The sequence below is a fragment of the Miniopterus natalensis genome, chromosome 2, assembly GCF_054644295.1.
Source record: "Miniopterus natalensis isolate mMinNat1 chromosome 2, mMinNat1.hap1, whole genome shotgun sequence".
NCBI classification, from domain to species: domain Eukaryota; kingdom Metazoa; phylum Chordata; class Mammalia; order Chiroptera; family Miniopteridae; genus Miniopterus; species Miniopterus natalensis.
The window spans coordinates 164,406,407-164,432,811 of record NC_142082.1 but is presented as its reverse complement, the minus strand read 5'-3'; the positions used below and the strand labels follow the sequence as shown (position 1 = coordinate 164,432,811).

The 26,405-nt window shown below is 39.3% G+C and overlaps 2 protein-coding genes across 2 annotated transcripts in view; one reads left to right on the top strand and one right to left on the bottom strand.

Moving 5' to 3' along the window:
• Nucleotides 1–26,405, bottom strand: part of DUSP16 (dual specificity phosphatase 16) — a 146,119-nt gene that overhangs the window by 102,733 nt on the left and 16,981 nt on the right. The window lies entirely within an intron of this gene.
• Nucleotides 775–18,563, top strand: CREBL2 (cAMP responsive element binding protein like 2). Its single transcript, XM_016197460.2, has 4 exons — nt 775–808; nt 12,265–12,462; nt 13,683–13,827; nt 16,287–18,563. Exons 1-4 carry the CDS (start codon nt 794–796, stop codon nt 16,289–16,291), a joined length of 363 nt encoding a protein of 120 aa, XP_016052946.1. The 5' UTR covers nt 775–793; the 3' UTR covers nt 16,292–18,563.

Genomic DNA, 26,405 nt, shown 5'->3' with positions numbered 1-26,405 from the left:
AGAACAGTCGTGTGCAAGTTTTCATGTGGACACATGTTCCCATGTCTCGTGGAATGGCGGGCCATATGGTAATTAATATCGGGAGGGACCGCCAAACTGCTTCCCGAAGAAGCTGCGCCTTTTCAATAAGAAACCTTTAGGATACTCTCGGTGTCCCTGAGGAGGGCCTGCTCCCAGGGTCCCTACCTCAGGGCTGCCTCCGCCGGGCCCCAAACGCCTGACTCCCGCAGCCTAAGCCGCTGGAATCCAGGGACAAAAACCTCCCAGGGAGCGCTGTGTGGGAAACGCGGTTTTGGCCTCCCGCCTGGCCCCGCCCTCGCAGCGATGGCGGCCGGAGGAAAACAGCCGCTGGGCTGAGGCTCTGTGGACATTGTAGTTTTCTTCCCAGTCATACACGTACAGACTGCGGTAAGGAAAACTACAATTCCCAGAATGCCGCGGCGCTACCGCGGCCGAAGGGGCCATTCCACGCGCAGCACTCCCGCCCGCCCTCTCGTCCGGGCAGCTCTCCAGGGCGTCTGTAAACACACCCAGACTGTCATGGAGGGGGAGGAGGGGGCGGTGGCTGCGAAAGGAGGCGTTTTGGACCTCCTCCAGGGTCCGCTCTGCCATTCCTGAACTGGTCCCTCGTCCCCGTGACTGTGGCATCAGGGAAGAGAACTGTTAGGCGAGAGGAGGCAGTCAGAACCATAGCCCCTTCTTCCCCCGGGGCGGGGGCCGGGCCGGGCCAGGCCGGCGGAGCCGGGGAGGGCAGGGGGAGGGAGCGCCTGGCCAGGCTGGCCTGCCTGCCGAGATGGATGACAGTAAGGTAAGTCCTGTGGTTTGCACGCGCAGCTGCCGCCTGCTTGTCGCTAAGTGCTGGTCCCGCCGCTGAACCTCAGCTCTGTAGTCCGTGCCACCACCAAGAAACACCTGCCGTAGACATCCCCGCGCCTTCAGTTATTACCCCAGGGTACCCAGCCCGGAATTCAGGGAGCAGCGGGCTGTGTTGTTCCAAAACGGGCCCTCTCCTCTGGGAAATTTTCACTCCCAGGGCAAGCCTGTTTGTCAGCTTTACCAGGTAGTGCCAGCCCTAGTCCTTGCCTTGCCTACCGAGATAATTGAAGGAATTACTTTGCTTTCCCTTTTTGCCTTCCCTTGCCCCCTCCCAGCCTCTCTTTAGTTTGGAGATCTTAAGTAGGATACCCTGAACCAGCCCTGTTTCCCTTGACTGTTCCCCTTTCTTCTCTCCTGCTACCTTACTCAATGCCCCATTCATATAATCAGTTCACTCCCCCTCTGAGCTATTTTCCTGTGGTTGGTTGGAACACTCTGCTAAGCTCCTGTTGCTATTCGTCCAGAGTCTGGAATCTAACCTCCTCTGGAAAGCCTTCTCTAAGAAAAGCAGTGAAGTCTTTCTTGTTAATCTGAATAACCCATCACCACGCCCTTTCTCTCTCTAAATCACTTATCCTTATGATGATAAGATCTCAGACAATGCTCGTTATTGGTAATTCGTATGTATAACTTACTCTTTTTTACTTTATGTCTTTCCACATTAGTGCTCTCTAGCTTTATTTCATGAAGATAGGGACGGTCAGCTTATTGATCATCAGACTTTCCGGAATTTGCCAATTTTTGAAGTGGAAATTGCTCCTTCCCTATGCTATCCAGAGGTCTCACTTTCCATAATCTCCAGTATGCTGCTGGAGATAGCTTTTTTCTTTGTTTGGGTGCCCTTTCCCCCCTCCAGGTAACCAGTAACATTTTGCTGCTGTCCAGCTTTTGTTTCACCTATCATCAGAGAGATTGAAAAGATTTCCAGCTTCTCTGTACTGCTTTGTGTTAGTCTGCATTATCTCCTCTTCCTGTTCCTGCAGAAGGCTCTGAAGAAAGCGATAGACAGAAGGGAAAGCCCAGCGCAGTATTCTGGAATTGAGGCTCACCTAGAGAAACAGTCTGCTTCTGAAGTAGCGAACCCCTTGTAATAGGGAGTGGTATTTCCAAGACAGAAAGGGGGAGTTCTGAAAGTTTTCCAGAAAAAACAGAAAATAACTTTTCAAAAAAGCCTTTGCTAGCTTGATCTTTCTGTTAATTTTGAACTTAAATCTGCATACTTATCCATTATCTTTCCCAGAAAATAATGTTATGGCTGTTTAAGAATGCCAAAATAACATTGTTCTTTAATTTTTTTAAAATTTGAGACTCTCGCAGAATAGTCTACATAATTTTCAGTTGTTTCCTTTTCACACCTTTGAAACAATCACTCTCAAAGTCTTCAATAATCTCAAACAGTCCAAGAAAAATACATAGGCTTTTGAGTTATTTTACTTACCTATAAAGTCACATAGGAGTTATTTCTAGAGCTAGCAAACTGTATGGGGGGTTATACAATTTTATTGTTTTGCCTAAAAGAGTGAATTTAAAATTGGGGGTAGACTATTCATTGCTTACTTCCTGTAGGGTCCATAGTTACTCAAAATAAATTCAGTTTTCATTCTTTATTAATTCATTGTTTTTATGAAAGAATTTGGAAACCAGCAGTTTCTTAAATCTTTTAATGATTGTGGAAAGCAAAACCCATTTCAAATGTCTATGGATGAATAGTGCCTCTGCGAATACACTACTTTCACTTGGACTACATGTCATAGTTTTGGGCGAGTAATATTTAAATGCCATGTAAAAAAAGACTGGGCTGCTTTCAGCAGTCAGGCAGTGTCAAACAGCCCTTAAATAAGACTTCGGCAGCTCCCAGTCCTGCCTTTTTCTGTGCTCCAGTTGTTACAGTCCTACAAAATTGTATTGACTTCCTAGTACATACATACATACATACTCATGCAAAACACACTTCTCCCTCACATTATGTATGGGTGATGGAGTCTCAGGTTCCACTTTCCCCTGTATAAGGGAAGGTGAGGGTTGGGGCTTGGAAGTATGGCAGCTGTGCAGGTGAGAGCACAAAGGATGACAAACACTGACAGCCAGACCAGGGCAGCAGGAAGAGGGTGGAGTGAGCAGGAGCAGCAGTGATAGGCAGTATTTGAATGAACAGTCAAGAAACAGGTGATGATAATGTGAGGACCTCCCTTTATAAAGATTCTTTATCCTGGCAATGAATGAGTTTGCCAAGAGCTCTCCACATTCTGCCATCTCGTTTCCTGGAGTAAGAGCAGGAACGATTTGCCTCCCTAGTGTCTAGGATTGTGCCTGGTGCAGCATAGAGTACTAGTTGTTTTTTTGTGTGTGTGTTTTTTAATATATTTTTGTTGATTTCAGAGAGAGGAAGGGAGATGGAGAGAGAGAGAAACATCAGTGATGAGAGAGAATCATTGATCGGCTGCACACCTCCTGCTGGGTATTGAGCCTGCAACCCAGGCATGTGCCCTGACGGGAATCGAACTGGGATCTCCTGGATGATAGGTCGATGCTCAACATTGAGCCATGCCAGTTGGGCGAGTACTAGTTGTTAATAGTGACTAAATTGAATTGGAACAGAGTGGCATTACGGAGAATGCCCCGATGTACTTGGGCTTTATTAGTCAATCTGCTTCATTGAGCCAACCAGCCAGAGTATACAGATGATAGCAAATGGGAAAAATAAAGCAAGAGCTATATGGGATATCTAAAAGTGAGGGCTTGGGAAAGTGCTAAGTAGCAGAGTCCAAATACTAACAGTAGATCTCTACTAGGTTAGTTGGGAAGGAACCAATCTTGGCTAAGTTATTTAACCTTTCTGAACTTCCATCCTATCTGTTATGTGGTCTATGCCTTCTTCACAGGCTTTGTTAAAGATTAGATAAAATGCTTCGAGTACAGAGTCTAACACATTGTAGGTACTCAAAAAATGTTATTATTAGCAGTGACTTCCTTGGTCCTTAGCACAGTGTAGTAGGCACCTAACATGTTCATTTTACTAATTCTTAAGTGTGCACTGTTGTGTAACATTTGCAGTTCTTTACTCCTGCACTACTACCCTTTGTTCCTAACTGTGCTCCCAAATGGGCAGGGGCAATGGGATGGGACATGAAATGAACTTAAACTGTGCCCTAACTATCAGATTATGTGAGAAAGGTAGTCTCCTAAGCCCACCTGCATGTTCACTTCTAGGGAAAAGTGCTTGTTCTTATGAAAGTCTTTTTTCCTGGATTGGCAGCATTCAGTTACAAAGATAATTGAAATGTGTTATTTTCAGAGGCTTTGATCATAGACAGAAGGTTCTTGTTTTATATTTGACTTTTATGTTTATTGAAATGAATGAATGAGTAAATTGAAATATCCTAGACCAGATGTGTTCCTGCCACAGACTATGAACTAGTAAAAGGCCACCATACTTTATTGCCCAGTCTGGCAGTTTGGGGCATCAAGTTCCAACTGAGGGACTGATGAAAGAGTGGGCCAGCTGCTGGTCACAGTATGCTTCTATGGGCTGTTGTTCTCCATATTGTACTTCCTTTTTACCTATATGACATATGGTTATCTGTAAATGAGATTTCTCACACCTTCCTTAGGTAATAAGAAAGTTCTTCTGTTCTATTCAGTTGTTCTGAGTAGTGCTGGTTCTCGCAAAAATTTTAAGTTGGCCAAAAATATCTCTTTGGCATTCCCAGACCTGTCCTTTGGCCTCTGAAGTCCCTTCTATTGGCCCCTTAGCTGTCTTCTGCTGCAGTTGGAGCTACCCTCCTTGGACAGTACCACAAAGCTCAGACATTTTCTGCTTTTTCTATCCTGCCGGTACTTTCCACAAGACTAAGACAAAGAGCCAGCTCATCTACTAAATAAATCCAACAGTAAATATTAATATTTTAATATGCCTTCCTTTCTCATCTAGGGTACATGCACATTTTAACTAGGGTCCCTCTACAGATAGTTTAACCCTAGGGGGTAATTTTAATACTACACAAACCAATTGAAATTTAAATAATGTTTTGCTTTCTTTTCAGAAAAGTTTATTTATTCATTAATTCATCAGATATTTGTTAGACACCTAATATGTGCCAGGCATTGTACTAGATAGTATAGGTACAAAGATCAGTAAGAATTTATAACTATTCTCAGGAACTTACCTTTCAGTGGGCTAGGCAGACACATAGAAAAATAATTACGATATAGTGAGGTAAGAAATGAGGGCACTAGAGGCAAAAGTGATTTTGGGGGTACTAGAATGGATCGCTGTCTGGGTATGTCAGATATGGGTTCACACAGTAGGAATGAATCTGTAAGGAAGAATAGGAGTCCCCCAGGAAATGGGGAAGGGGGAATATCCTGTACTAAAGCATATTGCACTGGCAAATAAGTATTTTTGCTACAAGCTAGAGCAGGAATTGACAACATCTTCTATAAAAGGCCAGACAGTAAATATTTGTTGACCATGTGATCTCCGTTGCAATTACTCAACTCTACCATTAGAGCACGAAAGCAACCGTAGTCAGAATGTATGAATGGATGTGGATGTGTTTCAATAAAACTTTATTTACCAGAACAAGCAACAAGCTGGTTTTGGCTTGCCAGCAAGGCTATAGTTTGCTGACTTCTGAGCATAAGGCACAAGTAGAGGTGTGGGCAGAAATATGGATGGAAGATAATCGGGCTGGATCGTGATATGCCTGGCAAGTTAAGCTAGGAAATTTGGGTTAGTATTTTTTAAAGTGGAATAAAGAAGACACTGGCTGAATCAGACTCTTTGGGACTGGGGACTGAGAATTTTAATTTTAATAGGCTCCACAGCTGAGTGGCTCATATGCTTACTAAAGTTTGAAAACAGAGGCCATAGATATTGGGGAGCCACTGAAGGATTTCAAAGCACAGGTGACAGTATCAGATTTGCGTTTTCAAAGAAAAATGCTAATGGCTATATGGAGAATGGATTAAGGAGGGTAAAGATGTAGGAACTGGGATAAGACTAGAGGCAGATGGTCCAATTAGGAAAGAACGTATAACCAGAGTTCAGATCTCATTTTTACCACTTTCAAGCTATGATTTTGGACAGGTTATTTCATCTCTTTAGAACTGAAATTTTTTCATCTATAAATAGAGTGTGTTAAAAAAACCTTATTGAGTTATTGTGAAAATTAAATGTACTATATATGTGAGCCCATATCAAAAGAACTTAGTACATAATGGGTTCTCTGTAAATGCTAGTGCTCTCTGACTCTTTACTAGCTTGGTTAGATTGCTCAGAAGAAAGTCTGGAACTGAAGACCACATTAGAGCCTGTTATAATGGAGGCTGTGGTTGGGCAGCATGCATAAAACCCTTCAAGTGTGAAGAATGTGGACAGGAGAGAGGGACAGAATCCTGGAAAGTTCTAAAATCATCAGAAGAAGCTGAGGAATAGGGCCTCACAAAGTAAACTGAAAAGGAGAGGTTAGTGATACAGAAGAACCAGAAAAAAAGGGGCTGTTATGCCATCTATCTATGGGAAAAGAGAATTTTAAAGAGGGGACTTAGTCTACAATATGAGATGCTCCAAAATGTTCACGTAAGCAGTGAAACAGTAACCATAGGACTTGGAAAATAGATTGTTTATGAACCTAGCAAGAGAAGTTTCAATGAAGTGAATAGGGCAGAAGCTGAAATGTGGTGGAGAAAAAGATGGATGGGAAAGAAGCAAAGGCAGTTAAGTATAGACCACTCTTACGGAGTCGGTTCTTAGCAGTTTCAGGCATTGCTCAATATATGTACTAGTATATTTAGCTTCAAACAGTGATAGCTGGAAGTGGGAAGGGGTATAGGGATTGGGAGAGGCAGGAGTTAACTCTCAGTTCAGAGATGCCTACTTCATTGTTTCTCTGTGGACTAGAAAAACTGGTAGAAAGCTTAGCAGCAGGAAGATATTAAACTTTCTCTCTTTCTGAAGATCTGATAAACATCTGATAAAAAGCCTAACCCACAGCTGGAGAGGAAGTTATAGGTAACACCAAATGAAAACGCAGCTGCTTGTTTTTTTTCTTTAAAGTGGGAAAGAGCAGTGGTTGGGGCACATTCATATCTATCTTATTTTTCTTTAATCAACTGGAGATAACTTTTCACTTTATGTTTTTAAAAGAAAAGTGAAACAAGCCCTCCTGCTGTTTTCCTTTTCAGCTGGAGCTGATGCTACCACTTGATGTAAATACCCTAATTCTCTTAGACTTAACAACTTGAAACTTGTGCGAGTTGTCTTAAGAATTAGAGCTTTAGGATGTATATAAATATAAAAAGCATGGTAAAATAATAAGAGTCCTTAATTGGTTTTTAGATTGTGTATCCCTTATGAGAGAGATTTTTAAAAAACTACTTCTATAAGTTGTTGGTAGTTATATCAATTTAAATCAATTTTTAAATATTGCTAATTTTTCTTTGTATTTACTTATGCAATTATCAATGTTTTAATAAGTGCCTGGTTCTGGGCTGGATACAGTGGAGGTTATAGAAGTATTAGAAAACATAGCTTCTGTGCCTGAGGAGCTCTCAGTACTGGAAGAGATAGAACTTAAATCTGTGAAGCCACTAAAAAACAATACAACATAAACTCAGCGTGTTATTAACTATATGTTACAGAAATTTGGAAAAGAAAAATAATGGGCAGGGGTGGCCTCAAAGAAAGAAGGCTAGTGCTGATCCTAACCAAAGAAGGTATTATATTTGCCATTTGGGATGGTGGGGGGATGGAGAAGGAACATTTAGAGAAATGTTGAGAAATAAGTAGAAATGCACGGGATGGGGTCCCTAAGGAGACTGGCTTGACTTGATATGGAGGCTGCCTGTTGGGAATAAAGAAAGAGAAGATTGGGTTGGTGAGAGGGAACTTGGATGTTACAGGATGAATGGTGGCTCCTAAAAGTGTATATCCATATTAATCGCAGGAACCTGTGACTATCACTCTATATGGTAAAAGTGAACATTACCTTATATGGCAAAATACTGTGATAAGGGTTTTGAGAGGAAGAATTTATCCTGGATTATCTGGGCAGGTCCTAAATCCAATGACAAATGTCATCATAAGAGTGAAGCAGAGGGAGATCTGACAGACAGATGTGGAGGCAGCATGACCACAGAGGCAGAGATTCAGTAATGTGGTCACAAATTAGGGAATGCTCACAGCCCCAGAACCTGGAAGAAGTAAAGGATGGATTCTCTCTCCCCTGGAGCCTCCAGAGGGAGTGCAGCCCTGCCAAACTTCTGGCCTCCAGAACAGAAAGAACAAAATTTTGTTGTTTTAAGCCACCAAGTTTGTGGTAATTGTTACGACAGCCACAGGAAACTCATATACTGGATATGGTGACCTACTAAGCAGTACTGAGTCTTCTCTTGAGTTGGAGAGTGACATGGCCAAAGGGCCATTACAGTTCATCCTTTCTATAATGATCAGGTACTACTTTTTTACAATGAAAAAAATACAATTAAGTAAAAATACAGTAGTTATAAACTGAAAAGAAGGTTCATTTGGCAGCTTTTTGCAAGATGGATTACCTAGGGAAGTGGGAGTAGAAAAGGAGAGATGGTAGGGAGACCCATTGGGAACCTATTGTAATAATCTGTGAGTGGGGCCCTGACTAATGTAGGTGGTAGGAATAGAAAGGAGGAGCTAAATCAGAGATTTTATAAAGGAGTAAATTGGCATGACTTCAGTGGGTGGGTGCGGAGAGTCACAATGGTAGAAAATTTCAAGGAAGCATAAAATGAAAAGGTTTGTTACTTAACCTCACCACTGCCTCCCCAAGTGCTAATGCCACAGTGAGCTGGATTAAATGAATGACTACATAGCATTAATATAGCAATGCATATGAAACGCCTGTCGGTTTTAGGTAGAGCCCTTTAAGGGGATTGTATGATCAAGTTAAAGAGTATTACCTGAGAACCTGGAGGGGAATAGTCGTGCTTGATGATAGTGAGTTACCCTGTGACACGTTGCTATAATGCAAACCCTTGAGTCTAGACCCTTCTCTGACATGGAAAATCTCTGGACTAAAATTTTGTCATCTGTGAAATAAAGAGATTGCTGTGCATATCTGTGTGTGTGTGTCCACTACCAGCACTCCTGTATATATAATTATCTTTCCCTTTATAATGTTATTGTTTATGTCATGTCTGCTGTGTTTCACAAGTCTAAATACTTTAAAAGTAAGGACCCTGTCTTATATTAATATTTCTAGAGTTTTACAGTGTTTGGGGCATAGTGGATGTTCAATGAATGGTTGTTGAATAATGGAGTTAATTTTCCTGCTTTATCTGACAAAGCTGAGGATAATAGTTTACCTCACCTGAAATGGTGTGAAATAACTCAAGGCCTTGTCCACTGTGAGTGCTCCCTCCCTGCACACCCTGACTTAGCCCTAAATTTATGTTGTTGTTCTCTAAACTGATTCACGCACCTTTGGAATAGGATTTAATCTGGACCCTGCAGGCTTCCTCATTTTCATAAGCCCCTAAAGAGCATGCAGCCACAATCATGTCTCCTCCTCCTGCGGAAGTTAAACCTGTTGACTGGGAAGCCTGTGCCCTCCACACTCTGGCCTTTGCAGACTGTTCTGTCTCTCTAGAATGGTTACATTCAGAATTATCAGAACTCTCTCTTAACTGAATCCAGTAGTTTTATCTTAGTTCCCAGCCTTTTGAACACATAAATTAGAAACATTTAAAAATCATAAAAAATGCAGATGAGAAGAAAAACTTCCTCACAGAAGAAATAGGAGAGAGGGAGGGGACATTGTGGTTATCACTGAGTTTGTGAAACATAGATAAGAATGATTTTTGGCCCAGCATATTTAAGGAATTTGTGAAGTTGATTTCAGTTTTAGTTTCTGGTTCCTAGATTCTAATTAACTTCCCCTATTCATCCCCCAATCTTTATGGCTTATGAAATATATTAAGTTCCTGAAATATATAAATACTGTAGTTGGCAACTAGTATAGTGACCTACATTTGTATAATACCTTTTTCTTTACAAAGTGCTGCCACACATTATTATATTTAAAATTTACAATAATCCTGTGGTGCACTTGACCTTCTTGAAAACTGATACACTAGTCAGATTTTAGCGGGCACCCAAAGCCAAAGAGTTGGTCTATTCCTGAGGAAAAGTTAAACTAGAGAGGTGGTATTATGTGGCTTTAAATGTAATTTTACAGGAGGTGACATAAAATACAGGAACCCTTTCTAATTAAAAAAAGAAGGAATAAAATAGTTCCAATTTAAATATTTTACTACCATGAAAACTAAACAAAGGGTTATAACTTTTGTTTGATTTTTATGACTGTGCTAGGTTTGCTTCAAAAAATCAATGACGTCTGTGAAGTACTCTGTGTTCTCTTGGTGGCTTCTCTTGGTGGCTACTCCTGCATTAATTTAAAAAAACAGCAATATAGATAGTGCTGTCTGATAACTCATTTTATGACATAAACAATAGATGTGATTACCATTTATTTCACTATAGATATGAGTTTATGCTGTAAATATATTGCTTTTAAATAACTGTAGCAAAGCAAATACAGTTTGCTTTAATGTAGGACGATTTCAGAATATTTTATTAAAATTGTGCAATTGATGTGATATGAGCATAATTTAAAATTTAGCCCATGGTAATATTTGGATCAACTAGTCATCCTGGAATTGCTAATCAAATATTTGACCCTGAGGGAAAATTTCCTGAGACGTATATTGTTATACTGGAATAAGAACGTGCTGATGCAGAATAGAAAAGCTTTAAAAGACCAGTTCTTGAGAAGTTGAATTTGGGAGTAGAACTGAAGCAGCTAGTTTTAAAAATGGTGCTGGAAAGGAAAGATTTTTTCCCCTTGGAGTATTCAATTTCATTTCAGAGCCATCCTATGAAATGCTAGATGCATTGGTTGGACATTATGTTGTGATACAGGGTCTGGTAAATGTGGCCGGTCCACATTTAAAGTGTGGTTTGCTTAACCTAACCATTACACTTAGTAATGATCTGATCTTTATAGGGTACTGGATATTGTTGATATATGATATTAGTAGTGATTTCAAACATACAAACAAACAAATCAGAGTTTTTATATCCAAATGAATATTGATCCTTTAAGTTTTGTTATCTGGAAAGGTTTCTACATGTATTCTAATGATCTGCCAGTGTTTGATCTGCATCTTCTCTTTTAGAATGTCTTTAAAGCCTCTGCAATATTCCTTTCAGTGTACTGAAGCTACACTTTTATTCTCTGAGGGCAACTTTCAGAAAGAACTGAATGTCATTCAGAACCTCGTCAGATAAACAAAGCAGATAACCCAGTTGTTTGGGAATCTAAAGAAAAATGTGTTGCTCTAAAATAACATAGCCTCTAAAGGCATAATGTATTGTGGCTTGTGAGAAAGTGACTCCTAAAGCACTTTCCAAAAAAAACTTGTTCATTGGAATAAGTGTACCCCCCTTTCAGGGGGACTGCTTTAAAGAAAATTTATTTGATGTGTAAGTTCAAGTTCATGTATGTAAAGATTCATCATCTTTACCTCATAGTTACATCTTGTTTAAGAACTTGGGGAGGTTTTAAAGCTAAACAATGAAGAAGATTAAGTTACTTTGCCAGTCACCAAAAAATTATGCGTATGCAGGTGAATGAATGCAAGGAGAAATCTCTTGAGACAGCCTGGAGTTATAATTATAGGCTTCTAAAGGCAGGAGAGCAGTATCCTGAAGATTTCAGGGACTTCCTGTGTGTTCCTTTCAGCTCAACAAATTTGGAGAGGGAATTTACAGCCAAATTGCTTAGGATACATATTTGTTTTTACATACACATAATTTTACATATAAATTTTATATCTTTTCTAAAAGAAACATTTAAAAATCATAAAAAAATACAGGTGAGAAAAAGCTGTTTATAATACACCTATCAGAGAAATCCTCGTTGACCTTTTGTTGACATCCTTTCCTCTGTGTTGTTTTATAACATTGAGATCATGCTGAACTTACAATATTGAATAGTGATTTTCTTTACTTATTATTTCCTCAAGTCAATAAAAATGCGGCAGTCTTTTAGTTTTTATTATCCAGCTACATATGGTTTATAAAGTTTACTGTTAAACTATTTAAAGTTTATTATTGAAGAAATAATGAAAACTTATATTATTTCTTCTCTCACATTCATGGTATCAAAAGTACCAGAAAAAAATTACACAGCAAAGCCTTGTAAGGCATTTGATGGGATTATGCTTTTTTAGTTCCATAGGCTTCATTAATTTATTATTTATAAGTGTTTTCTTTGCTAGTATGCAGTCATAGTCACTTTCCTAGACACAGAACTAAGAGAAAAAAATTATTTCTTCTCTCTCTGGCTGAAGGTGGTTGGGGGCAAAGTAAAGAAGCCTGGCAAACGTGGTCGGAAGCCAGCTAAAATTGACTTGAAGGCAAAACTTGAGAGAAGCCGGCAGAGTGCAAGAGAGTGCCGGGCCAGAAAGAAACTGAGGTATCAGTACTTGGAAGAGTTGGTATCCAGTCGGGAAAGAGCCATATGTGCCCTCAGAGAGGAACTGGAAATGGTAAGAAAGTCTTTCAATAAATGCATGAAAAAAATCAGCCTAAGCTTCGCAGTCAAATAAATATACATTAAAACATGCAGAAACCAGTTTTCACCTATCTATCTAGTTGACAAACATGGGAAAGAATATTCATTGGTCAGCCAGGATGTAGGCAAATAAGCATTTTCATACACTACTGGTAGGAGGAGAATATACATGACTATTTCACTGAGGGATTGTTTATGATAGAAAAAAAATGGAAAATAACCCAAATGTACAACAATAGGGGACTGGTTAAATACTACATTATACTACATTCATATATTGGACTACTTTGCACCCAGTAAAAATCACAGTGCACCTATATATTTATTGATGTAGAAAAACATTTACAATATATTGGTAAGTGGAAAAAGCAATATGACAGTATGTAACATAATACTATTTTTTTAAACATTTATTTATTTAGCATATTTCATTCTTTCACTTATTCATTCAGATTTTGGGTGGTGGCTATAGAAATGTAAAAGAGAATAGGTAAGAGAGAATTGAAACCCCATTAGTGTGAGCTCAAGGGAGGAGGCGACAGGTTGGAGAAGAGAGAGATAATACTACCATGATAATTACAAAACTAGGGCAGGCTACCTCTGCTTTTTAGAAGGTAAGAAAATAAGGTTGGAGCATAAAGAGAGTTCAGACATATACTAGTCAGTAGATTTTTTTTTTTAGTATATTGAATTTGACTTATGCTATAAATTATTTCTCATCTCTACAATATAAGCCACTTTAAGGCGTAATCTTTGTATACCCCAAAGCTTGTAGTACACACTCAACACTCTGGTAGAAAGTAGATGTTTAGTGAATGTTTATGAAAGAGAGAAAGGAATTACAAAAGTATTTATTTTAGCAGTAGAAATAATAATGTGACCATTAGCCAAAAGAGATGAATTCTAATTAGTGGCATACTGTGGGAAGATGTTCTTTTAACCAGAGGGGCCTTTTTAATCTGAGCAGTACTCCAGTATATCACCAGAAGATTCAGCAGCAGTTTTGCACCCTCTTGTGAAAGATGGCAGGCTCATCCATGTCCTGGGTTAGAAATAGGAAATACAATGGAGGCTGGGATTCCCAGCAGCCAATTTGACCTCTCGGTGTAGGGGTTCTTATATCAAGCATTTCTACCAGTGGTTCCTGAACTCTGACTAGTAAAATTTTACTTAAACATATTTTCTATATTTCAGTACAAGCAGTGGTGCATGGCAATGGACCAAGGAAAAATCCCTTCTGAAATAAAGGCCCTACTCACTGGAGAAGACCAGAGCAAATCTCAGCAGAACTCAAGCAGGCACGCGAAGGCTGGGAAAACAGACGCTAACAGCAATTCCTGTGAGTACAATACTTGCAGAGTTTATATAAATGTAGAAGAGTGTCTTAAGGTAGGATTTTTATTGACCACTTTCCTCTCTATGACTTTTTTCCCTCTGTATGTCTTTAAATAAATAAAATGGTGATGTTGTTTGTAATACACTAATAGGCAATTGAAATGGTTAGATTCTAAATATTGAAATGCATTTTACATGGGGTCTATAAAGAACAACTGATAAACTAATGGAAAATTTTTTTATTAAGTTTACCTAGTCCATAAATGGGAGTGTACCATTCTAGTTATTGTTAATAATAATACCTTTTATTCGTATTTTGATTTACAGCTTACAAAGTATTTTCACTTAAATTAAGTGTCTTAAGTATTTCCTCCAGTAATTGTGTGAAGGAATTACACTCTTCATTTTGTAGACGAAGTAAGGCATACCTTACTTACCCCCGGCTGAGGGGTAAGTAAGGTATGCCAGGCCCTCATCCAGTCCAGGCTCTGTCTTGTATAGTCGCCCATCACTAAAGAATTTGCTTGTTAAGGTGAAATTCACATAACATAAAATTAACCATTCTAAAGTAACAATTCAGAGGTATTTACTACATTTAAATGTTGTACAACCACAACCTCTTTCTAGTTGCAAAACATTTCATCACCCCAAAAGAAAACCCTAAACTCATCATTAAGCAGCTGCTCACTACTACCCCTTCCTCCCGCCCCTGACAACTGTGAATCTGCTTTGTGTCTCTATGGATTGACCTAATCTGGATATTTCATATAAGTGGATCTACAGTATGTGACTTTTTGTGTCTGGCTTCTTTCAGTTAGCATAATGTTTTCAAGGTTTATCCACATTGTAGCATGTACCAGTACTTCATTCCGTTTTATGGCTGCATAACATACCATTGTATATGGATTCCACAGCTTGTTTATCCATTCACTCATTGATGGGTTTTCTTCTGCCTTTTGGCTGTTGTGAGCAGTGCTGCTATGAACATGCATGTACAAATATGCATTTGAGTAACTGTTTTCAATTCTTTTGGGTATATACCTAGAAGTGGGATTGCTGGGACATATGGTAATTCTATATTTAACTTTTAATTTAACTTTTACAGGAACCACAAACTGTTTTCTACAGTGGCTGAAATATTTTACACTCCCACCAGCAATATATGAATCTTCCCATTTCTCTGCATCTTGTCAACACTTTTTATTTTCCATTTTAAAAAACTACAGCCTTCCTGATGGGTGTGAAGTGGTGTCTGATTGTGGTTTTGATTTGCATTTCCCTTCTGACTAATGATGTCGAGCATCTTTCCATGTGCTTGTTGGCCAGTTGTATATGTTCTTTGGAAAAAAAAGTCTCTTTAAGTCCCTTTCCTGTGTTTTAATTGAGTTCTTTTTCATTTTGTTGTTCAGTTGTAAGAGTTTGTTATATATTCTGGATTCTATACCTTTATCAAACATATGATTTTCAGATGTTGCTCCCATTCTGTAGGTTGTCTTTTCTCTTTCTTGATAATGTCTTGGGTGCACAAAAGGTTTTAACTTGAAGGAAGTCCAGTTTATCTATTTTCCTTTTGTTGTTCGTGCCTTATATGTCATATCTGACAATTCATTGCTAAATCCAAGGTCATGAAGATTTACCGTTATGTTTTTTTCTAAGGGTTTTTTAGTTTTAGCTCTTATATTTAGGTCATTGATCCATTTTGAGCGAATTTTTCTGTACGGTATGAGGTAGGGGTCCAAATTAATTCTTTTGCATGTGAATATCCAGTTGTCCCAGCACCATTTGTTAAGGAGACTGTTCAGATTTTAGAATGAAGGTGTCATGTCATTGATTTCTTCATTATTGTGATTGCTTTGGGAGCACTTGAAAGTGTTATAAGGAAATGTTATGAACTTTTTACCTTTTGAGAAAATTTTACAAAATTGAAGGATTAGCTTGTTGGTAACTTTTATTAGATGAGGTAACATTTGCTTAATCTAAATTGAATTAAGAGGGAAAAAAGGCAAATCAGCTCAGTTTTCTTTCAATCTGTATTTTAAAATAGCCTTCTTATAGATACCAAACTTTAAAAAAAATTTGTTTTGATTTTTTTTTTGGGGGGAGAGAGAGAAAGGAGAGAGAGACAGAGAGAGAGAAAGAAAGAAAGAGAGAGAGAGAGAGAGAGAGAGAAACAAACAAACAAACAAACAAACATTGGTTTGAGAAAGACACATTGATCAGTTGCCTGCCGTACACACCCTGACCGGGGATCGAACCCACAACTCAGGCATGTTGCCTGGTGGGGAACTGAACCTATGACCTTCCAGTGCATGGCACTATGCTCCAACCAACTGAGCCACACCACTAGCTAGGGCTAGATACTAAACTTTAAAAAAAATTTTTTCATGCATTTTAAAACAGATTAACTAAATTTCATTGACCTTAAAAACATTCTTACATTGGTAACTTTGATTTATTTTTCAGGGTGAAGATCATGTAAAATGATGAGTCAGTGATTGGAGTCAATATCCTGATTCCCATGAAGGATGAATGGGCAAGATTGTACTTGGCTCCATTTACTACCTACTGCTCCATAGTCATCTCTGTAGATCTGCAGTTTCTACCAAATGTGTGATCATAGATCTCAAAGGATTTTGCTTTAACTTTTAACACTTAGAAAATTTACAAACATTCAGACCTGTTCTGGTTGGTATTGCCACCCATGGCATTTAACATGTTGCAATGCTTGAAAACACAGGAGTAGAGAAAATGGGTAAAGATTGTATTTTTGCACCTTAACTCCACATTGCTTTATTGGTTAATTTATATTCTTTCCATTGTAATTGTATGTGTATGTGTGTTTAGGTGTCACTTCCTTTCATGTTTTTGATTGCCCTGCAAACAGAAACCAAATAGGCTGATTACTGACTAAGTTCTTAGCCTTTATGGACCTAATTTTTCTCTTTATATGTACTTGAGTAACGTCTGTTTTCTGCATGAACCATTAATTCTCCTGTGAGCCATTCCAGCATAAGCTGTGAATATATATTAACCAATATATACATTTCTATTTTTATAATCCATAATGATATGCCTGTTTTAAATAGTGTACATGTTAACAACATCTATCAGGAAAGCCCTCAAGACAGCCTCTATTTAAAACTTTCGTTGCTGTCGTCTCAAACTGTATTTATAACAGTTTGCTAGCGCCTAATCCATACTTGGAGAGTAATCAGTCAAATTTTATTTTTGAACAAGAAATAACCTTTTAGGCATTTCAGCAGTATACAACATCTTGACAACCCAGAGTGTATATGTATTTATGTGTTTCTGTTGTATGTGTATATGTGTATGTGGGGAAGGCAGGAGTGAATGTTCACACACATTTCCTTGTGTAGACAACTAACTTGGAAAGTTTTCCTAAAGAGAATAGACTAAAATTAGCTGCTGAGATTGAGTTTCTGCCTCAAGAGATCTGGAACAAAATGAGGGGAAAATTGCTGGTAGATCAATTGCTATAGCCATAACTAGAACACTTAGTTTATTCCCTGATATGAGTTTCCTTATGAATGTGTTCTGAGCCAGAAAGAAACACAGTAGGTGTGCATCTGGTTCAGCCCCTGCTATGCCTCCACTCGGGAGTGAAACACTGGAGCTAGAGTTATGCACAGCACCACACCTAGGAGGTGCCCAAGGGCAGAGTAGTCCTTTCCAGTTCCCATCTCTGTGACACTGTCTTCCTGACCACCAAATGGAGGGATGGTTGAGGAATCCAGCTCATACACTCAGATAGACCTAGGAATCTTTTGATTTTCCCATTGAGACCCTCTCTCTTCTCTTTCTCCTAGTTAAATGAGGAGTTATGTTCCCTGTTGCTGCTAAATTATAATTGTCCTTGGCTCTAATGAAGCAAATATTTGGCTTCTAAACAAAATATGTTTTGTTATGAAATGGTAGTTGAAGAGGAGGCATCATATTCTACTTTGTCTGTGAGGTGGAACATGAGATGGACCACATAGTTTCAGATAACAAGGTACTTCCCCCACCCCTTCTCTTAGGCTATGCATTTGAATAAAGTGCCTCCCCTCAGCCTGAGTTCCTAAAGGTCTCTTGTGCTTAGGTTGTAAACTCGGATCTCTAGTCCAGTCCTGTGTGACTACTGATAAACCACTAGCCCAGACTGCTGGGTCTCTCTGTGTTTTGGTGGACGGGGTGGGGTGGGGGGATGGTTAAGAGTATTTAATTTTTTTTAGGATCATAAATATAGATAAAGGATTGTTAATATTCAGGCCTTCAGAATTTAAGTGTTTCAAATATAGTGTTCAGGTTGTAATGGGTCTGTTTTGCCATCTAGCCTACTCAAATGTATATTTTTTATTTTGCAAAACAACCCAAGATGTACTCTATGTTACTTTGTTCAGTACCTTTTGAATTCCCCGGAAGAGTTGTTTTCAAAGCAAACATTCCAAAATGAATGTGGCTCTTCAGTGGAATGTCTCCATTGTGCTTGAAGTATTTCTTCTCTGGCTATCATTTTAAATTACAGGGTCAGGTATCTGAGATACACCTCCAACCCCAGTATCTTTACAAGAGCAGTGACTTTGTCCTCAGGTCAGGTAGAAGATGTATAACGTTGGGGGAAAGTAAATTATAATTTATTTGAGTTTATTCCTAAACCTTATCTGTAAATTACAATTTATTTGAGTTTATTCCTAAACCTTATCGGTATTTTGGAGTAGATCAAAACCAAGGAACTGTTCCTTGGTTTTGAAAAGGAAGGTTTTGATTGCTTTGGGTATTGAGCTCACTGCATGCTTTGGCCACTTGAAGCACATTAATAAATGTCACTGATTAAAACAGCTGGAGCATATCTTTCCCCATTTCAGTTAGGGAGCAGCATACTTAAATCTAGCCTCTCTCCCCTACCTATAATGCTGGCCGAGAGGACACAGAAGAGGGTGAGACAGTGAACTCAGTCCCTCTGGAGCAGTGGTGTTCTCCTTGCTCTCTGAGTCACAGAGTTGTTGTTTTTTTTCTTTTTAACCCAAAGAAAGGAAGGTAAGGGGGGAAATGTGTTTGTACAGTTAGACCAATCATAATCTGTCACTAATTTAGCATAGACCTGCCATATATTAGAGCGACTGAATATAATATGGAATAAGTTTGACCAGGTCAAGTTTTAGGATATGGTTGAAGTTCTTAAATTTTTTTTCTATTTTACCTAAAATCTTTTTATTGTATTTAAATCAGAATCTATCTTATTGCAGTAAATTCATGTAGCAGTTTACCAGCTAATTGACAGTATTTATCAGCTTCACCATTTAGCATTTTCTCTTATCATCTTTGAATTATGATAGACTTGATCTGGCTTATTACAAAAAGTGTAGGTTTAAACTGGACTTGCCTTTAGTTAAAATAAAGGGAAATATAAATGCTGTATTTCACAAGAAATCGGTTGCTTATTATCAATTACATACTTAGTTTTAAGGGAGAGGAAGGTTACTGTTAAACCACATGTTATTTTGGGGCATTGAAGGGATTTTCTTTCTCTGAAGAGCATTGTACAATTATATTTTTATGAAAAATAAAATATCTTCACCAGGAATATCTGAAATTGTCTGTTTACGACACTGACTTATCTCTCTGTAAGAACAGAGTAGTAAAAAAGAGTGAGATTTAGGCAGGAAACTGGTTCTTGCATCCATTTTCTGAGTTACCTTGAATTATTTAATCTTCAGCCTGTTTCCTCATCTATAAAAAAAAGTGGGAGGGTAACTTTCATAGAGTAAGTAAGTGGTAAGCTGAATACGAGTTATGAGAAACCGTTTCTTACATAGTAGAGAATTACATTAAATTTAAAATATTCACATATGTCTGGGTTTGACTATTGTTAGCTTTTAAATCACTGTAATTTAATCACTAACATTTAATGAGTTGAAATCTAAATATGTAGTGTTGTAGATATCATATTTCTGAAGACCTTTTAGCTATATCATGTCTACCCCTAGAATGGTACATAGTTGGAGGCTCTTTTTAGTAATACAGTAGTCCCCCTCACCCGTGTTTTCACTTTCCGAGGTTTCAGTTACCCTTGGTCAACCACAGCCTGAAAATATTAAATGGAGAATTGCAGAAATAATAAGTTTTCAATTGCCTGCCAGTCTGAGAAGCTTGATATCCATGCTATCCTGCTCCCTTAGTGAATTGTCCCTTTAGCAGCATTTCCACCTGTATATGCCCCCTGCCTGTTACTTTAGTAGCATCAAAGTTATCGGATGGACTGTTGGAGTATCTCAGTGCTTGTGTTCAAGTAACCTTTAATACTGACCTCCAAGCACAAGAGTAATGAGGCTGGCAGTTCAGAAATGCCAACGAGAAGCGCCTCCGTTAAGTGAACGATGAAAGGTCTCCGCTTGATAAGGAGAGGAAAAAAGTCCGTGTGCTGAGTGAAAACAAATCTATCCGTGAAATAGTGAAAAAGGAAAAAATCATCATGCTAGTTTTGCTGTCGAATCTCATCAAAAGTTACAGCCACGATGCGTGATAGTGAAGACAGGAAAAGCATTAAATTTGTGGGTGAAGGATAGGAACCTAAAACGTGCTCTGATCGACAGCAAGGTGTTGCACCAGAAAGCACTGAGCCTATACGAAGACTACAGCATGGGATCCCCTAAAACAGGTGACCACATTCACATAACTCTTATTACAGTATATTGTTATAATTGTTCTATTTTATTATTAGATATTGTTAATCTTGTATTACCTAATTTATAAATTAAACTTTATCACAGGTATGTATGTATAGAGAAAACATAGAATGGATAGGGTTCAGCACTGTCCATGAATTCAAGCATCCACTAGGTGTCTTGGAACGCACCCCCCTCGGATAAAGAGGGATGACTGCACTGGTTGTCAACCCTGAAGTAACAAGGTCAGCTAGCCAACATGAGTACAGTAGGGAATGGCAGAGGAATTGCAGTTCCGGACAAGCAAACCAGAGCAAACCATAGACAAGTCGAAAGAGACTGGAAACAAATGGCCACTGGAAACAAATGACTCACTAAATAAATTATTGTACATCCTTATAACGAAATACTATGCAGCCATTAAAAAGAATATTATGCCACATAATATAATAGCCACTATTATAAAAAAAGATGAGAAATAACACATGTTGGAGAGGATGTGGAGAAAGGGGAACCTTTGTACACTGTTGGTGGGATTGTAAATTGGTGCAGCCACAATGAAAATAGTATGGGGATTCCTTTAAAAATTTAAGGATGGAACTGCCTTATGACCTGGCAATTCCTCTTCTGGGTATTTATCTGAAGAATATGAAAACACTAATTCGTAAAGATACATGCACCCCTGTGTTCATTTGCAGCATTATTTACAATAGCCAAGATTTGGAAACAACCTAAGTGTCCATCGATGGATGAATGGATAAAGAATATGTGCTACATTATATACAACGGAATATTCAGCCATAAAAAGATGAAATATTGCCATTTGCGACAACATGAATGGATCTTGAGGGTATTATGCTAAGTGAAATATAGGTTAATGGAAGGAAACTAGACTTTTGTACACAAACGTCAAATTGTAATGTACACCCAAGGTTGGCTGATGAATGCCTGCCCATCCATCCCGCTGGCAACCTTAGTTGCCATGGGACAGGGTCTCACTTTCACCTTCCACAGCTGTAATAGCTTATAGAAACAAACAAACAAAACGGAAACAGGTGCTGTTCTAGATCTCTACCTAAGTCCTTAAATTACACTGAGTTTCAATGTGCGGCTTTTTCAGCTGCAGGTTTTTTAAACCACAAAACTAATAATTTCTAAATATAAGTATATTCCTCCCTTTGTCTTCTAAACAGTATACTCATATTTTCTCTTAAAAAAAAAAAAAGGCCATAAACCATTCTAGTAGTTTAAATTTTTCTTCAAAATAAATTTAAAAGTTCCTTACAATATTTGTGTTCATAAATTTGAGTCTGGGTTTTGACTGTGTTTCTTTCCACTTCTACTCCAATTATCAAATAGCTTTTTCTTTTAACATCTTGACTTCAGTTTCCCTTGATTTCACTTAGATTTGTTTCTAGTTAGTATAATTCACTTATAGTTTAACTGAAAATATACAATTATTATATGTTTAAGCTACATAGTTGCCTACAATGAACTATGACCAAGAGCAGCAACTTAAGTCCCATGGCGCTGGTTCTTGTGTTCTTCTAGAATGAACAGTTAGTCAAAACTGGTTTTCCCCCATCAGTTCTCTCTATTGCATGAGTGGAAATCCCAACAGAAGAATGATAATAAAAGTAAATTCTCAAGTATTTTGTGTATCCTGATTTTAGACCATTCCTTCTAAAGAAATATTTCAAGTGGGGGGAAGTTCCCTTTGGGGTGAATAGTGAATAGAAGTTGCTCTGCCACCTACCTCCCTTCCATTCAAGTTCCTGCTCCCAATTGTTCCTTCCACCTTGAGTCTGCAAAATCTTAGCAAAACTAAAAAAAAAGAAAAAAAAAGCTAAAGATGGAAGACAGTGACACATTTGTTGGGTTAGCACTATATTAAAATAACAATAGATAACCTTTAGTGAGGGTTTCCCAGGTATTTGGTAATGCTCTAAATGATTTATATGGATCTGGGCTCATTTAATGACTGCAACAATCCTATGAACTGGTGTCAGGAACTAGTCTTACATGTCAACTAGGCTACAGTACCTAGTTATTTAATCAAACACTAATATAGGTGTTGCTATTAAGGTATTTTATAGATGTGGTTAACATCTACAATCAGTTGACTTTAAGTATTAAAGAGATTAGTTTTGATAATATAAGAGCAAAAATGATGTTACCCAGAGAAGAAGAAACTGCTGGCCTGCCCCATAGATTTTAAGCTAACCAACTCCCTCCATTGCATGAGCCAGTTTCTGAAAGTATTATCATCTTTCTGCCATCTAACTATGTCCCATTGGTTCTGCTTTGCTGGAGAACCCTCATACAGGTGGGCACTGTTCTTCCCCCCATTATAAAAATGAAGAAGCTGGGGTTTGAAAGCAACCATCATACTATTTGGGACAAAGAAAAACTTTGCTGGCTGGATATATCATTGGAGCTTTGTGCCCAATTTTTACTAAAAGGGTCCATCAGACAGCCCAGAAGTTTAAATGAATCGACTGCGGCACAGAGTATAAGCCCACTCTTTTCAGCGCTGTGCCGCCCAGCCTCTGCCGGCGCTGTCCACATCTACTTTTATGCTGTCTCGGTATCTGTGCGATGGCCTTGTCTAACAGAACACACACAGTCTTCTCAAAGAGGTCGTTCTTTTGCTGATAGAGAAGGCAAGCAGAATAGAGAAGATCCATTCGAAATCCCCTAAAGGAGTTTTGATCTCTATCCAGCCGTTATGGGCAAACAGCTGGAACTGCCTTATTGACTGCCTGCTGAAAACCAGATTGTTTTCAAACTTCCAGACCTGCATCGTGATCCTGAAACCAGACACACATGGCTCGTCACTGCAGAGCCCGGCGCGTGTGGGGGTCATATTCCTGCAGAACTAAAATCATACTTTCTACAAATGATAGGTGAACCCTAACTGTATAGGGCTGATAGTTTTTGAAGCAACACATTTTTAAAGAGGCTCCTTTTTGAGAAAGAATATAGAGCTTTTGAACAGAAGTGCTCAGCTGAGCAAAAAGTTTAGAGTGGCCCAAATTGTAGGGGCTCAAAAGGTTAAAGAGGGCCTGAAGAAATGCAATGGGCCTAAAATAAATTTAAGTGCCTACTTACCAGGAGCATAGGAGCATTAATTTTTAGGGAAAGCCTAGATTACATTGCTATAAAAAGGAGCATGAATTCTCATAATCAAATGATAAAAAAGAGCAGAAAAGAGAGAGAGGCCCTTTAAGTGTCCGTGAAACTACCACCAGTTTGGTGGTCTGATGTTTTTGTTTTTTAAATGATACCATTTGTAAAATGAGTTTAAAATAATATTTTGACTAGTGACTTCACGAGTCTGTAAAAGGTATTAATTATTTTGGAATTTCCTCCGATGTTTAGAGGCTTTGTGTTTTGAACACACTGATTGCTTCGTTGATGTCCAGCTGCTGCGGGTGCTCAGTTTTCCCTGGCTTGTTGCTAGGAGACAAGACTTCGCTGGAATCGCCGGGGACGGGCATCTGAGGAGGTGGCGGGCCCTGCCTACGGGCCACAGTGCCATCCAGCGGTCATTCTGCACAACAGTTCGACAAAGCCCGTTCGCATGTCCACTAACCGCAGCACCGTCAAGTGGCCTCTGCTCCAGGTGAATTAGCAGGTGAACGGAAGGGTGGGGAATTGTTTGTACTCCTCCTATTCTTCCACACAGCGAGGATTTTCCCTCCAGTACATGAATCAGGCCACGGCAAGCAGAATGGTGAAGAGGGCATTGGGCTGGTAGTAGAAGGCACTTTACCCCTAATTTGACCTCTCTTGGTCCTAATTTCCTCTTCTAAACAACGAGGGGCTTGTGCCAGGGTCTGCCAACATGCCTTCTATTCTAAAAATCTCTAATTCTTTGCTGCTTTTCCATGTGGTTCTGACGGAGGGGTGGAACCTCAAAGCTGACTGTGGTCAAGTAACTCCATCAGGTCTTGGTGACGTTGCTCTGAAACAGGGAACTCAGCAGGTAGCAGCCAGGCTGGAGAGGTAAAGGGAGGGACTGTGCCCACCAGGAAAGGCAGACCTGCCAACCTTATCTGGCAAGTGACAGCTCCCAAGCCTGGGTGGTAAAATTGTCCTTCCTAAGAACTCTGGCCCAGGGGGTCGGCTCCAGCGTCCTGGGTGAACCTGTGACAGGTCCACAGGGAAGCGCATCTGAGCAGGGCGTGCAGGCTGGTTACACTCATGCTTTCTCTGAAGACTGGAAGGGAGAAGCTCAAATTCCACCTCAGAGGAAGCATCCCTGTCCCCCCCTCCCAGTCTTCGGAAACCTGGAGCCAGGTAGGAGAACTGCCCCCACTCTGAACCTTACCTGCCCCCCGCTGTTCCTTTCTTGGACTCCCGTTGGGAGGCTCCGTGAATCAGGGGGCGTGGTGCACACCATCGGGTACCGGCGAGGAGACTGGAGTAATCTCCTTCTCTCCAGAAGCCTGCCTCCCATGACTTAATTCTAGTTCTTGCTGGATCAATGTGAGGTCTGGTTAATGTTCTTGTGTTGCTGAGACTTATGCAAATATTCATTAATGTGGGCATTATATCTGATTTTCTCCAGTTTCAGGATGGAGTGAGGCAATAGGAATGCTCCATATTAAACTAAAGGAAAACAGTGAATTATCAACATGCTGAGAGAGTAGACCTGAATTTTCATGGGTCATGAGGTTTGGGGGCTCTCTTGATGGTAACTTGACTAACCCTATGTCATTATTTGGGGGAATTTAAAAAAAACTAGTACTCTCTATAACAAGAGTTTTTATGAGATGGTCTCACTGAATTTCTACTAACTGGGGTAAACTCATAGAACATTAAAGACAGGCTAGAGCTTAATAATCTTCTGGTCTCTTAGTTTCAACTGAGACCTAAAATATACATAAAAATAACTTAAAATGAATTAAGTCTAACGTTTTACAATCTAACTTTAAAAAATAATATTCAATTTAAAAGGGCAGAAAATAAAAATCACTTCGATTCTTTTAACAAGTTTGAACCATAAAATTCAGGGGTCAAGTGAGATAAACACTGGGCTCATTTTGTCACTTTAGAGTGCCATTTGCTCATGGGATAAGTAAGAACATGAGGAGAAAGAAAAGGAAGAAAAATATGAGCTATTATTTCTATCTTTTGAATGTGCTGATTGAAGGAATCACTGCCACTTAAAAGCACCAGCTCTGTAGATGTTTGAAGATGAATTGCCTTATTGTTGTTCCTTGCCCCAAATATCAAACCCAATCTTGTCTTGTTTCCCCGTGTCTGTGAGGTGGGATGTACAGGGTTCTTTCTGTATCTCAGAAATTCAACACCACAAGTCCAAGAACCTATCCATGGCCAAGGGGCAGGCGAGGACCACAACAGGTGAGGGCCAGCTCATTAAATTTCATCCAGACTTTCTTTTTAAGAATGGCCAGGTTCTGGAGAATATTATGCTAAGCAAAATAAGCCAGGCAGAGAAAGACAAATATCACATGATCTCACTTATATGTGGAATCTAAAGAACTTAATAAACTGATGAACAAAATAGATCCAGTGACAGAAGCATGGAACAGACTGAGGAATCTCAGAGGGAAGGCAGGGTCTGGGTGGGTGGGTGGGAGGAGATTAACCAAAGAACTTATGTGCATATACGCATAACCCACGGACACAGGGTGAAGGCCTGGGGCGGGAGCCTGGGTGCGGGGTGGAAGGGGTCAATGGGGAAAAAAGGGACATCTGTAATACTTTCAACAATAAAGAAAAATTTGAAGAAAAAAAAAGGAAAAAAAAAAGAATGGCCAGGTTCTTAGACCTTAGACTTCCACCAAAGCAGCACCAGGGAGCCTGTGGAGGCCTGGATGGGTTTGGCCACTCAGGAGTTCTCTAGAGGCACTTCTGCAGTGTCAAGGAAAGAGCAACAGACCTGCAG

Bases quoted from the DNA above. Each gene is read 5' to 3' on its own strand.
- CREBL2 (XM_016197460.2), top strand. The intron at 12,463-13,682 runs GTAAGAAAGTCT...TCTATATTTCAG, and splicing joins TCAGAGAGGAACTGGAAATG to TACAAGCAGTGGTGCATGGC.